At 49.8% G+C, this 14562-nt stretch overlaps 1 protein-coding gene across 1 annotated transcript; it reads right to left on the reverse strand.

The window, feature by feature from the left end:
- Positions 1-349: 349 nt before the first annotated feature.
- Positions 350-13228, reverse strand: ACTR1A (actin related protein 1A). Its single transcript, XM_026651176.2, has 10 exons — positions 13145-13228; positions 12338-12413; positions 10558-10683; positions 9478-9602; positions 7739-7955; positions 5082-5174; positions 3951-4125; positions 2197-2258; positions 1747-1787; positions 350-958 (listed from the first exon to the last, which is right to left on the reverse strand). Exons 2-10 carry the CDS (start codon positions 12383-12385, stop codon positions 856-858), a joined length of 990 nt encoding a protein of 329 aa, XP_026506961.1. The 5' UTR covers positions 12386-12413; positions 13145-13228; the 3' UTR covers positions 350-855.
- Positions 13229-14562: the final 1334 nt, after the last annotated feature.

Raw genomic sequence — 14562 nt, forward strand, 5'->3', positions numbered from 1 at the left:
TCCTTGACCCTGCTGTGGGAGAAAGGGGGAAATGCAGCTTCCTCTCTCACAGAGTGAGAGGGGACACGGCCCTGTAAACCTCTCAAAACAAAATCAAAGCAAACACCCCAGTGCCTTTGTACCCACCCTGGGCACCTGCTTCACAAGGAGAAAGAACGTCAGCGAACAAGAGCCTAAGATCAAAACCGTCTAGTACAATCAGAGCGGCGGAGGGGTGGTTGTGACCTACACCATGCAATACAAACTAAGTCCTGTCAGCAGCTGCGCCAGCTGTGCAGTCGTGGTCCATAGCCACGGAGCAGGCTAAGAGTTTACACACACACACACACACACGCAGACACACCAAAAACAAAACAAAAAGGGGGGGGGAGGGGGAGTTGTAACTGCTCCCAATGTGTTTTTTCTGTATAAAAATATATGGACAAAAAAAGATGAACTGGCCAGCAAGAGACACTCACTGCTGGGCACCCACGAAGGGCGAAGCAGCCAGTGCTGTGGAGTGCCGGAGGGGAAGGACACACCAGGGTTTGGAGTCTTAGGCTACGTGACTACAGTGGTCAGATCCCTTCTGTCCAGCTGTTCCATTTCTAAGCCATTCCCTTTCTCTAGAGTGACAGACGTGGCCGCGAGAGGAGTGAAGGTAAAAGGAATGGGTCCAACCGGAGAAATGGGGCCTGGTTATTTTTCCTCCTACAGTTTAAAATTAAAAAAAAAAAAAAAAAAGAAGTAGTGATCTAATCCTTCTCCTCCTCTTTGCTCCATGACATTCTGGGGCCATGCTCGGCACGCACACACACACGCAGCTCCTCACAGACACTCGGACTCAGAAAAGCGAGTGTAGGACGGGTCCCAGGGCTAGAAGGTTTTTCGGTGGATGGCACGGGCTCCATCTTCTTCGTATTCCTTCTTTGAAACCCACATTTTCTTAAAGGTGTCCAACGAGGCCAGAATAGAGCCACTGGGGGGAACAAGTGAGTGTGTTAGCAGAGCGGGACAAGCCAATGGCTCTCAGTGTGGGTCTTGTTCCCTCATGTGTTATCTGGCCTGCGGCAGCACCTCCAGGCTGCTGTCAGGGGCCAAAACCCCAGGGTGCTAACCCCTGTGCAAACACCGAGAGAGAGATCCTGCCCCAAAGACCTTACAAACCAAATCCCCATTAGCTTCAGGCCCATGCTGAGCTTTCAGCCACCATCATCCATGCTTTGTCCAGGGGGGAGCTGAAACTGCACCAACAGCCAGCAAGTTGCAAAACACAGGCGTTGCCAGCAAAGTGGATTTTCTTATTTCAACACCTTAAATAGGCACAGTCAGCTAGGAGCCTCCGGTCCTGATTCCCCTCTCACTTACTGGTCTAAATCAGCAGTAACTCCATTGAAGTAACGGTATCAATGAGGGGAATCCGGCCCCAAACTCTACCATCCAAGGGCCTGCTCCCATTGACCGGGATGGTGCAGGATGAGATGAGAATGGCAGGACTAGAGGAGACCACTGGGTACAGCACCAGGATAACATGGTGAACAGGGTTTCCTTGGCAGAGGCTGCACTTATGACTGTGCAGAGTCTAGCATGGCTTTATGATGAAACAGACCATGCCGAGGATTAGGGACAAGACCAGAACCCTGCTCACAACAAACATGACCCAATATGGCCGGGGCTACCCTGGCTCTAACTGTAGTGGGGGCAGGGCCCAGGTTTGAGCTACACAGTTAAAGCCAGTGCTTTACGGCGTTGCTGTGCAGTACGTACCCGATCCACGTGGAATATAATCTCTCCTGAGGAGCAGATATCTGAAAGGAGAAGCAGGGAACTCGGATTAATATTGTCCCCAGGATACAAGCTGCTCCCCAGTTACACCCTCCTCCCCCAAGTCACTCCCACCCATCAGATACATGCATTGGGACTGCTTCGGCCTTCAAGCTGCGCTGCCAGGGGATGACCATGGTCATGGTCAGAGATCCTGCAGGTGGGCTGCATTGCCAGCAGGAAGCCTCTCTCCAGAACCCAAATGGGTTTCAGTTCTAAGAGCAGCCACCACAGGGGTGCCTGGGCTGTTCCGGAAAAGCTGGAATTGGTTTGAAGGGCAGGGCAGCGGCCACCTCAGCCTGGTGTTTCCAAGGGACTCAAGGCTGCTGAACCTCGCCAGTCCACCGCAGGGGAAAGGCAGGCCAGGAAGCCTCGAGAGGAGAGCGCCCCTACCCTTATTTTGACGTCCTTGGGTGCTAGTTTCTTCACTTCGCTCAAGAGCCGGTCTCCAAAGCCTGCACAGAAAAGGAAACTTGCCTTTAGTTTGGGCCCCTGAGCATGGCCCCCGACCAGTTATTGCAGATGCAGCGACGCTCCGCGCAAAATACTGCGGGGTGACGGCCCTGCCTGCCCACTGAGCCCATGCCTGTAAAGTCCCTTCCCAGAGTCCTCGGCAGGCTCGGGGAGCCCACAGAGCATAACCGGAAAGAAGATCCTGATACGGCGGATGTAGGGGCTTCGTATAATTTACTGAGGTGTCCCACTCTGTATTTTTACAGCATCTAGCACACTGGGCCCAGATCTTGGTTGGTCCCTACGCACTAACCAAGATTCGTGCTAATAATAACTGGATTCACCCTCCTAGCCAACCTACTCCCTCCAAAGATAACCATTCCTGGCCGGGATCGGCGGAATGGCTTTATCTGGACAAGTGAGAAGACAAGCTGTCCCTGGGGAGAAAGGAGAAGTCTCAGAAGAGCTAGGTAGGCTTGGCCTCCTGTTTCTATCTGGTTGAGTCTCCCAACTACAAAGCTCAGAGAAGGGTGGGTAGGTGCACCCTTCTCCCCTCAACTCCTGTGCCTCCAGTGCTACCAGATGGGGGTGGAAGACCAGGAAGCGGGTCCAGGAGAGTTTCATCCTCTTACCAGAGGGGTGGACTCACGCCATGGTGCAGAGCAGCCCTGAGTCCCCATGAGCCTGCCTGAGTCCCAGTGAGAGCAGAGAGTGGGGGAAAGGCAAGCCTGGCTGTCACTCATTTCACTGCAAAGCATGCTGGGAAGTGGGAGGAGTCTGTGGCCTTTATAACACAGGCTCTGCTTCTGAGGGACTTGCAGGGAGGCTTGCACTGAGGAAGTGGTTGTGGGTGACCCCTGGGAAGCAGAGATCAGGAGGGCCCAGGAGAGACTCATCTACACGAGTAGTGTTTGTACCTTGACTCCTGCTGGAGTGTCAGAGTTCTTGGGATTTCTATTACAACTAGAAGCTGGTTGTTCCATTAGCATCGTCTCAGAGTGTCACACACACCTTGGCTTTAAGAACAACCTCTCCCTCTACATCCTTCTCTTATCGCCCCCATTCTGAGGTGGGCAGGGACATCCAGATGGGGATGTAGCTACAATCCCTGCACATGCTCAGCTCACGCCTGGGGGGATTTCAACAGCCCTGCCACCAAAGCAGAGATCTAAGGGAACTTCAGGACGTGCACCAGCCTTCTACGGATTTAATAAAGAAACTGCCCTAAAACGGTGCAATGGAAGAGCAGAAAGAGCCTGGCTGTCCAAGCTTTCTTAGGCAAAACAATGATGGGAGAAGGGGAAGGACAGGATAGCAAGGGGAGAACATCAATGACATATGTGGGAGCCGGAGAAGTCTCTACTTCAGTCTACAGAAGCTTGAGGGGCGATTCCAAGCAGGGGAGGGATTATCTAGGGGGACACAGGGGGATTACTAGGAGTAACGGGATGACATTGGATGTCGGTAGAGTTCTGGAGAAAAGAATAACGTCTCAGGCTGTGGCATCGTCTTCCCAGGGAAGTGGTGGAGTCCCCGTTGCTAAGCTGGACAAAGCCTCACTCCTGCCCTGACCGTTTGAGAGCAGCTGGAGGATCTAACGGGGCTTTCCTAGGATTCCATGACCTCCCCCCTCCCCCAGTACTGTGCAGGGGAATTGGCTCAGGGCGTCGTGCCCAGGCGGAAGGCAAAGAGACCTTTGAAGAGCGTGGAGCCCCCGGACAGCACAATGTTGGAGAAGAGCGTTCGCCTCAGGTCCATGTCCGATTTCTGAACCGCGAACACCAACACCTCGTGCAGCCCCTCGCACTCTTCTCCAATCAGGTCAGGCCGGAACAGTAACTCGGGGGCTCGGAAACGGGCAGGGCCGATCTGCGAACAACACGAGGGAACAGATTAGCTTCCAGTGCGGCACAAGCAGCAGCGTGGCCTATGCCTGTATAGCAGACGCTTAACCCTTCAATGACCGAAACATCACTGAGTTATAAAGAGTCTCTCTGGCCTACCAGAGACTTGTATGACATCTTTAACATCCTGATGAGGAACACAAGGCTGATGGGCTGCTCCCTTTAACACACAATAACCCATGTAGCTTCATAGAGCCGAAGATTTCAAAGACCTCATGAACATGAAGCAAGCCTCAACATGCCACTAAAGTACTAAGTCAATTATTACCCCCCCCTTTATGGATGGGGGAAGAGGGGGAACTGAGGAAGCAACTTGCTCCTAGCCCCACAGCAAATGAGCAACAGAGCTTGGAGCAGAACCCAGACCTCCTAATTCCAAGTCTGGTGCGCTAGGGCAAAACAACCCCCATACTCTCTCCCCTTCAGCCCTCAACTGGAAGGTTTCACCTTTAGGTTTCTTTCTAAGTCATTCTTCAAAGGGATTGTTTCTGTGCTGCTAGAGAAGATAAACCCCATCTACAGGTTGCTGCTGGATTTGCAGTAAGCTGAGACCCATTCATCCTGTCCCTGATCCTGCAAGTGCAGACCCCTGGACTTGAGGTCTCCGTGTCACAGGAACAGCACGTGTTTCTGGATCACTGGGATTTCAATGAGTTACGGGTCGGGTACGCAGGGATCCTCAGAGGGAAGCTATATTTATCAGAAACCGTTTATCAATTGGTTCAATCACTGTAGGTCTTTAGAAAGAAATAGATAAGGAACTATTCTAACCTTTTACAAGAGAAATCCTGTCCCCACTGCAGCTACATTTTAGCAAGAGATTCTACCAAAACGTCCCAGCCCCCAGCAGTGAGAGGGCCAGGACATTCTACTAACACTGAGCTTCTTATGAAGAATAACGTAATATTTGTCCTTACGCACCTCAATAGTGCTTCCATCTGGCAGGTAGTACTGGGCTTTCTCGGTCTCTAACGTCTCGTCCTTCTGGGGGTTTATTGACAGGTAACAGGCACGCTGCAAAGGGAACGCAGGCAGATGAGCAGGGCTCTGAACAAAACATTTTTCTTTGGGAAGAGAGCAATTTTCAGCAGAACCTTCTATCGGGACAAACAAATCTTTCAGATCAATCTGAACTGAAACATTTGTTAGTCTACTCTGAGCCACTGAGGTGTCTCATTCTGGTCCCCACTCGCTAGCTGGACTACATCTCCCATGATGCACCTAAGTCTCCTGGCAGCTTAGCCACTATAGGGCTTCATGGGGAAACAAAAACATTCGGACTTTTTCAAATAGAAATTTTGTGAACTTTTTGTTCTGCAAGAAGCTTTGCTATTTTGACTGGGTCCCTGTTTGGGACACATGTATCAGAGATGGAAATGCACAAGCTACTTAAGAAAGAAACAGTGTGAAAGTCACAATGCAAAGAATAAAATATGAAAGGGTTAAGCCCAGAAATCCATTGCTACTGTCCCTTGCTGACCTGGCTGAAGCAAGTTAAAAATCTTTTTTAAAATGATTCCCTCTGAAATCCTCAGTACCGCCAAGCCCGGTCCTTCAAAAATCATGTCAGGCACCGAAAAACTCATTATTGGTTTAAATATCACGTGACAAATAATAAATGACTGTTTCTTTTTTATTTTTCTTCCTGGTTTTAAGCCTTTAGGTCACACTCCGGGTGCATTTTCAAGCTTTTCTCCACAACCAGGAGGGGAGCAAACGTTCATTAAAAAAAAAAAAAAAAAAGTAAGCAGAGATTCTCATATTTATCCCTTGTCTCCACAACCTGGGTCTTTAAGGAACTCAAACAGTAATGCTCGTGAGCTGGCAGCACTGCCTGCTGCCTTGGTGAAAACCAATAGCAGAAATCTCCCTGCAACCCCTGGTATTTGTCGGAGAATGATGAATTCTAGCATCTCTTCAGTGAACCAGGAAATACCGGGGGGGGGGGGGGGGGGAGTGGGGGGAGGGAAAACTCTCGTATGTGCTAACTCTGCACCCCCCCAGCCCCACTAGTGAGGGGGTTCAGCATGCAAGTCTGGGCTCGTCTCCATTTTTGTTCTGAAGCTCAGCTTTTGTAAGGGTACGGTTCAGAAAGTCACCACTTTCCTGGGAGATGGTGAGCCTGACCGCTAGAGCAGAGATTCCAATACAGGCGGTTTCGCGGTTTCATTTTCTAAGCGCACCAAGGACTCTGGCCATTTGTACGAGAGTTTCCAAGGTGCAATATACCACCGATTTGGACGCATGCATGTTTCTTGCTTTTCCCCATCCTATCAAGCCCGGCATCTTGCAAGGCACGGAAGCTACAGGATGTTTTCTATCCGCTTTTGAAGAGCTGAAGAGAATCTTCGCTATTTCTCTCTAGCACTGAAATGCCAACCCTTCCTCCCTTGTAATCAGCACTTACAAACCACCCACACCTCCAGAGCTTTGTGCATTCTGCTGAAGCCACTCAGCTGCTGCAGTGACCGAGTGCGGGTGCCTCTCGCTTAGCATGCTAAGCAGCTGCACTTGAATTTGACTCCCAAGCCACTAGCACCTTTTCTATCTCCTCACACTCTCTCTTGCTGGCAGGAGATCACAGACGGTGAAAAAACTCACTGAGACCAGGCACATGCATCTGTCTTAAACCAACTGTGCAGGCAGCAATTATCTGAAGGGATTATGCAGTATGGGAGTTATCCACCAGATGTCACTACACAGCAACCACAGTCAGCAATTCCAGGGCTCTGGGCTCTAATCACTACAGGACTGATCCTGCAGTCTGAATGCCTGTATGTATTGATGAGCATTTCTATGCTACTCACTGCAACAGCTCAGCACCTAGAGAGGCAAAACCTCCATTGAAATCCATCAGTGGGAGTCCTGCGTGTGTAAGAAACTGCTGGGCGAGGTCCAAAGAGATAAGCAAAGCTACTGCTAAGAATCAGTCACTCTTGTAGTTAAAATATGCATCTCCCATCCCCCAGGTTTGTCCTCCTCTTTGGCCGAGATGAGCTGCCTTCCTCCATGTTTCTAACAGAACAGTCGCCAAGATGGCTCTGGTTTGCTTACTGCCCTGAGTGTGCATATTTGTGAGAGACTTTGCCGCTAATGATCACAAAATCCTGGGCTCCTAAGAAGAGGGTCTCTAATCTGGGTGCTGCTTTTTAAATGTTATCATTGTGGATAGTGGAATAATGCCATATGGAATATTTCACACTTCCCATTCTGATCCGGCATGGATGTAACTAGTCTTTTTTCCTCAGCAGATTACTTTAGTGCTAATGGAAGGTGCCACCCTGCCAGCCCTAGGGACTGGAGTTCTGCATCTATCTGCACAACCGGTACAGCACAGGCATTGGCAATGCAAGCGTTCCCCAGGCTGACCGGCCTACGTGCCTCAGCCCTGACATGAAGAGATCCTCTGTGGGAATCAGAGGGGAGTTCTGGCTCAATGGCCTATTCAGTTTTTAGGGGGCCCGCTGCCAAGACTGCCATCAAGGAGCTGGTCACGAAGGCTCTGCACCCCATTTCATAGACTCCTTGGCTCATCACTGCAGAAATCACCCCTACACCAATCACAGACAGCGGGGCACCTCTTTGATGGTTTTGACGATCTCGAACTCTGATGATGTGTGAAAGTCGTAGCCTTCTTTCCGGAGATAGAGGCAAAGGAAGCGGGATACATCGCGGCCAGCGATATCGATCCGCATAATGGAGTGAGGCATAGCAAACCCTTCGTAAATAGGAACCGCATGGGTAACGCCATCCCCGGAGTCCAGCACCACCCCTGTGGTTCTCCCTGTAGCGTAACTGCAACAAAGGAGGGAAAGATCATATCTGAGTGACAGGCAGCGCATTTCACAAGTGTTACCTGGACTTTTACCTGGCCCAACTGATGCCATGTTTACACTCCAGACACATAATAAAGCAATGAGAGAGAAACAAGTAACTGCAGAATAATTCAGCTTACTTCTGAAATGGGCATTTCTACTTTTTTTTTTTTTTTTTTAAAGTAAAGTTTTTTCAGTTCTGAGGAACTCTGTTTAATTTTGGCCTTGATGCAGGATTTGGGGTGGTTGTTTTGAAATAAGAGTTTACAAAATGCAATATGGATCGAAATAAGTAGTTATAATTAATATATGTCAACGTTGGTAAAAGTAAATGACCGGAATGAAGAATACGACGTTAAAGTTAAAAAATGCATTTAACAATCTAGTGAGTTACTAATAAAACAGGGAAGGATTTGAAAAGAAATAGGATTAATCCCAGTGTCACTAGCTGATCCATTTGAAACTGAACCGCGCACAAAATACAACCATTTTATAAAGCCTCCGTTGGTTTAATATGGCTTGGTAAAGACCAGGATGGAAATCCTTGCAGATGAACTCTGCAAATCTTTTTTTAAGCCAGCCAGTCACACACAGTTCCCTGCTCACCCCTTCTCCCAAGATGCCACACTCTAAGGCAGCTGGAGAGGCAGGAATCGTTACGTCGGCCAGCTCTGGTGCCTCCCATTGCCTAGAGAGAACTTCTGGTAGGAAGCATGAGCCTGGAGCTTTCCACAGCGGGCACAAGATGGCTGCAATGCCAGGCCGTGGGGCGAGAGGTACTGCTTTGGATACACTAGCCTTTGCCCCAACCATTGCCAACAACAACCGTGGGGCCCTAGTTCAGTCAAGGCACCAGCAGCCACCAGCATTTTAACCACCGCGGCCCCCTCCTGCAGGCAGACCTAGAGGACATGGTGGTAAAATTACAAATGTCGGCGAGATCCTTGCCCTTGTTTACACCAGCACGCCCACAAGTGGAGCTGAACTGACACCTACTCAGTGTGGCGCTCTGCCCCCTCTAGCCATGGCTGGACCAAACAGAGGTTGAGCCTGCTGCAGCCTTGGTTAACAGAGCTGGGGCTTCTAGCTCAGGCAGTAGAGGCTCCCGCTTTAAGATTCCCAGGTTCAAGCCCCGCTGCTGATCGAGGGTGCAAAGTTGCAGACTGCGGCCTGTACAGGGATTTGAGCGTGGGGGACCTTGTTAGGCCTGGTCTACACTACGACTAATTCGGATTTAGCAATGACTGGAGATTTTTCAAAAAAAGCCTAATAGCCTGTATATTTCTACTTCCTTCCAGGCGGTTAAGGTCAGAATTAGACATGGGACAAAGCTGCAAACATCAGAGCAGGAACCAAACGCCCCCGTGGTTTGGGGATGGGCAGATCCGTCTCCATTTAAATAGTCAATCTCCAAAGGAATGGCTGGTTTTCAGGACAACCTCACTTGAGTTTTATTTCTGCCCTTCTGCTCAGGCTGTGCAGAGAAAGGGGAAGATACTTACAGGCTGAGCACCGCTTGCATGGAGATAAAAAGTGCTGGCACGTTGAAGGTCTCAAAGAAAACCTCAGCAGCTCGCTCTCGGTTCTTCCGTGGGTTCAGGGGAGCCTCCGTCAGGAGCACAGGATGCTGGTTTAATCGAGACAAAACAGAACTCAGCAGAGGGGTTCGTTCTGCGGCTCTGACCCGCTGCAGCTGGGAATGCTCGATCACGGCTAGACGTAGGAGTGGGGCTCTGTCCCCACCACAGGCTGCGAGTATCCATACGGACTGGGGGTGGGGGGTGTGATTGGGAACGTGTTCCAGAATAACTCTGTTTACTCGTACACTTTAGGAACTGCGGGGATATAAATAGCAACGTGGGATGAAGTTAAGGAATGAGGGAACACTGCCAACCAGAGAGATCTCAGAGGCTGGGGAATAATCTCCCACTGGAAGGGCTCGAGAATCCTCAGGACTTGGGCCATTTCAAGCTAAATTCGACAGAGCGCTGGGGGACAGACTGTAGGGGACTATCCTGCTGTGACCGAATGGATCTTTTTCCATCTGTCCACTCAGAAGTCACATCATTAAGTTTGCAGCAGGGCTGCCTTTAAAACACAGGCCCTGACTAGGGGCTGCAGGCTTCAGTTCATCACCATGGTGCAGAAACGCTGCTAAGCCACTTCCAGAGCCATTTCACAGAACATCTCGCAGACGTTGCCCTATTTTATTTCTCTCTCTCTCCAGGTTGAGTGCACAGGGTTTACGCCTCCTTCCTTTCAAACAATCTCATTAGTAAACATTTGGTGAGCGGATAAAGCAGGACAGGAACGATTAGAGGCACCCGGCCCAGCTCAGAAATAAGGGGATGCTGCATTGGGGAGAATGTGGGCACGGGGGCTGAATGCTGGATCAGCAGTAAAGCTGCAGTATCAGATTAGCACCGGGTCATTCCGCTTGCGTACTTCTTGGCGGAGGGCTAAAGCGAAGCAATAATTTTTGATTAATGAACAGGTACATTTAGAGCTTCTGCAGGGAAAAGCAAAGGAAAGGTACCAGATCTACCCCAGAGCTTACACACGGGGCCTGCGTGGAATCTCACCTCTTCTGAGAAAGTCTGAAGCTGGTCTTTCGAATACACATAGTGCCAGATGCGCTCCATGTCATTCCAGTCCTTCACTATGCCATGTTCCATGGGGTACCTGATCGAGAGCAGACCTCGGTGCTCCTAGCCACACAGAAAAGACAACGCAGCATGCCTTTCAGCGAGATTTCCAAACATACTCCTCACTGCCTATTACTAGTGACACTGCTCCTCTTACAGAGGCATCTGCTTGCTGTAAAATCCAAGGAATAACACTGACTGTCTGTATTTCATTATAAAGGATAGGATATCATAAACTGATATACAAATACCCATAAACGGGTATGTTTGTTTCTCTAGTTTATGCGCGATGGGACGCTCTAATGGGGTGTGCACTGACCTTTTAGGAGAGTCTAATGGCCAAGTTCAGCCCCAGACAAGGTCGTTAAGGGGGCTGTAGTCTGGAGCGATTCATGGGACCATGTGCTGTGCAAGACAGGACTACATATGGCAATCTTCTTGCTCAGGCTATGGAAACCCGAAGTGAAGGAAGATCTGGTATTTAAGGTTCTCGACCAGGAGAGATGGGGATGCAGCATGAGAAGGAACTGTGAGTTGGTTAGAGAAAAGCCAAAAATAGGAGGACCCAGGGAGGAGTGAAGTGAGTGATGGAGGAGGCTATGGGCTAGCTTCCTGTTTCTGGGCCTGCAACAGGGGTGTCCAGGTAGGGTAGAAAGAAATCCACCTCCACCCTGTGCATAAACAGGGGCAGATGCTGGAGGAAAGGACTACTATTGGTACTGATCAGCCCTGCATCAATAGGGGGTGAAGTTGGATGTGTGAAGGATGGAAGCGTTTAGCCCAAGGAAGACTCTCTTGTTTTGGCCAGAGGGTCAAAAAAAAAAAAAAAAAAAAAAAAAAAAAAAAAACAACTGGCCTACGACAAGAGATCAGCACGGGAGGCTGAAACACAGAGCTGGAGTGGAAACTGAGGCACAACTATACCCAGTGACAGAGAGCTAGGAACCTGCTACCGAATCCCATCACTCCCCACTGAAATGCAGCCACCTCTGGGGAGGAGAACAGCAGATGTTTAACACCCCACACACCACCACACAGCAGTCAATGAATGTTGTATCCAAATCAAAACGGCAGGGGAGATTAGGGAGGAGGTAATTGTCCAATCAAGCCAGGACACTGGAGGGTGGAAATCCCACTCTAGGAAAGGGCTATGGACTCCAGATATGATTGTTATTAGAATCATAGAATACCAGGGTTGGAAGGGACCTCAAGAGGTCATCTAGTCCAACCCCCTGCTCAAAGCAGGACCAATCCCCAGACAGATTTTTGCCGCAGATCCCTAAATGGCCCCCTCAAGGATTGAACTCACAACCCTGGGTTTAGCAGGCCAATGCTCAAACCACTGAGCTATCCCTCCCCCCAGGGCATTAGTTTTATGTCCCCTTTGACAGGGATATAATCTAAAAGAAACACTATCCTTCTACGGGCACAGAGACCAGGGAGAGCAGAGAAAGGCTCTGTAGTTTCTGAGCGAATATAAAACGTGTTTAGCTGAAACAACTAACGCTACCACCCAGGGGCAGGGCACAAACCTCAGCTTGCTGCAGGCAGCACCCTGGACTGGAAGGTCTAGACTACTCCCCTTTGCAGCTCTTCCACTTCCAGTGGTAACATTGCCCTCCACTACTGCTGCAACTCTTCTCAGCTGGGAACCATGACACCCCCGTGGAGCCTACACCCAGACACATGGGGATCCATGATAAAGAGGCGCTCTTACCTCTGCTTTTGGCCCAATGAAAATGTCCCCTTCTAAAGCACCAGCCATGACACGAACGTGCTTTGGTCTGCCCACACTACAATGGAGGTTACAAGTATTAGAGAGTCTCATGCAAGACAGGATACGTACCTGAGCATTAACTAGTCAGTGCTTCTCTATTCCCTGAGAAGCTATTGCTAGCAATGGTGGGAGGGACTACTTCACCTGGGTGAGCACACATACACCCCTGGGAAAGAGCGAGTCTGGTGAGCTAACAGCTGTCAGTGGTGCCCAGGCATCCGGATCCTGGAGTCCTTTCTCAGCTAGAGCTCCCATTGACTTCTACAGCCATTTTACATGAGTAAAGATGGTAGAACTGGGCTCAGAATAAATATATAAAGGTATTTTTTACCCATCCTGTTTTTGTTTTCTCAGTTTTCCAGAGGACCTCAGTTGTCTAACAGCAGGATGACCAATGTTTGTACTGGGGTTAAATTAATTCCACCTTTGGTCTCTCTATAGTTCTACAACTACAACCAGCTACTGGGAGCCCACAGGACTTGACTCAAAGCCATACATAATTATCCTTTGCACGTTTTTTAGCAACTTCAGGCAATCTCAAAGCATTTAACATCACTGAACTCAGATCCAGGACCCCTCTGGAAGGAGAGTATTATCTCAGCGGCAGAGCCAGAGATAAAACCTACTTCTTCAGATTCCCAACACCTGCTTAAACCACAAGACCGTTCCTCCCTCTATGTAGACTGAACATGGTCTGGGATACTCAGAGCAACTAAAACCCCCCACCAGAGTTACTAGGGTACTTACTAGTTTGGAAAACAGTACTTCGGTATCTGGTCACCTGCAAAACCTGCCTTGATTACACCCGAGCCCTGTGGGAGGAACAGAGAAGTGTGTGACAAATATTGAATATTTCTGCATGTCAGTCACGTGGCACTTGTGCTCACAACAATTTAAAAAACAAGCAGCATGTTAAATGAAGCACAAACAGCCCTCCCCTGTATCACTTCGACCCAGCATAAAAAAAGCCCCCCGCCCGGACGATCCAAATCCAGACACGTTCTTCCTCCAGAAGATGTGCTTTGCAGTGTGCTAAGGTGATCCTCAGAGGGAGTAATTTCCACCCTCCACTGACAACACCTTGCTGGGCAAGCCTGGAGCGTTAAAGCTGAGGAACCTCGGCAAAAAGTATCCGCTCCTCTCGGCCATCACACTGGTGCACAACACAGAGTCTGCTTCATACAGCAGATTAGTTTAGATCCAAACACTGTCACCTGTTTAGCATCAGAAGTATGCTACGGGCTGAACAGACACCGAAAAAGAGGCCTCAGCCCCAACAGGCGGGCGGTCTAATCTAAACAATAGACAGATGGCAGAGAGGGCAACACAAAGCAAATAATTAAAGGGCAGAGTTTAGCGAAACCCGTGCCAGTTTCATTTCTTAGAAGCAGGGCCGGCTCCAGGGTTTTGGCTGCCCCACGCAGCCAAACAAAAAACAAACAAAAAAAAAGCCGCGATCGCGATCTGCGGCAGCAATTCGGCGGGAGGTCCTTCGCGCTGAGCAGGAGTGAGGGACCGTCCGCCGAATTGCCGCCGAACAGCTGGACGTACCGCCCCTCTCCGAAGTGGCTGTCCCAAGCACCTGCTTGGTAAGCTGGTGCCTGGAGCCGGCCCTGCTTAGACAGGAAGGCAGAGGGTTCACAGGCCTTTCAGAAGAAGCATGCCTTAGGATGGGATTTGGAGGAAAGGATGGAGGCGTGGCTGACTGAGCCAGGGAGGAGTTTTAAGGGGAGAACGACCCCGTGGAAAACAGACTGGAGTTGAGGCTGAGAGAAGAAGCTAAGGGGGTGCGCTCTTTGGGGCAGGGACAGACTTGTAGTTCTGTGTCAATACAGCATTTAGCACGGTGGGATCCTGGGTCATGACTGGGGCTAATAATAAGCGGTGCGCAGCCTCGGCAGAGCTATGGGGACAAGTAGGGAGCAAAAGGAAACAAGAGCAGAGAGGAACGTGGGAGCTAAGTTGCACAGGGCTTTGGATGCAACAAGGAATTTGGATCAGATTCAAGAGGAAGCCAGTGAGAAGAGGCTGGGTCCAGCAAGGACGGTAGATTTTTTTTTTGCAAGGAGGCACTATTCAAAGCAGCAAAACCCCACAGGAGCATGTAGAGTAGTTAAAAATTCAGCACTTTGATTCTTTGGTAACAGTTGTGCCAGGCGGCTGAC

Source organism: Terrapene carolina, unplaced genomic scaffold (assembly GCF_002925995.2).
Source record: "Terrapene carolina triunguis isolate 2854851 unplaced genomic scaffold, T_m_triunguis-2.0 Scaffold95, whole genome shotgun sequence".
NCBI classification, from domain to species: domain Eukaryota; kingdom Metazoa; phylum Chordata; order Testudines; family Emydidae; genus Terrapene; species Terrapene triunguis.

Bases quoted from the DNA above. Each gene is read 5' to 3' on its own strand.
- ACTR1A (XM_026651176.2), bottom strand. From the start codon at position 12,385: ATGGCTGGTGCTTTAGAAGGGGACATTTTCATTGGGCCAAAAGCAGAG. The intron at 4,126-5,081 runs GTGCGTAAGGAC...TGTTGTTCGCAG, and splicing joins CAGATGGAAGCACTATTGAG to ATCGGCCCTGCCCGTTTCCG. The intron at 959-1,746 runs GTACGTACTGCA...TGTTCCCCCCAG, and splicing joins TTATATTCCACGTGGATCGG to TGGCTCTATTCTGGCCTCGT.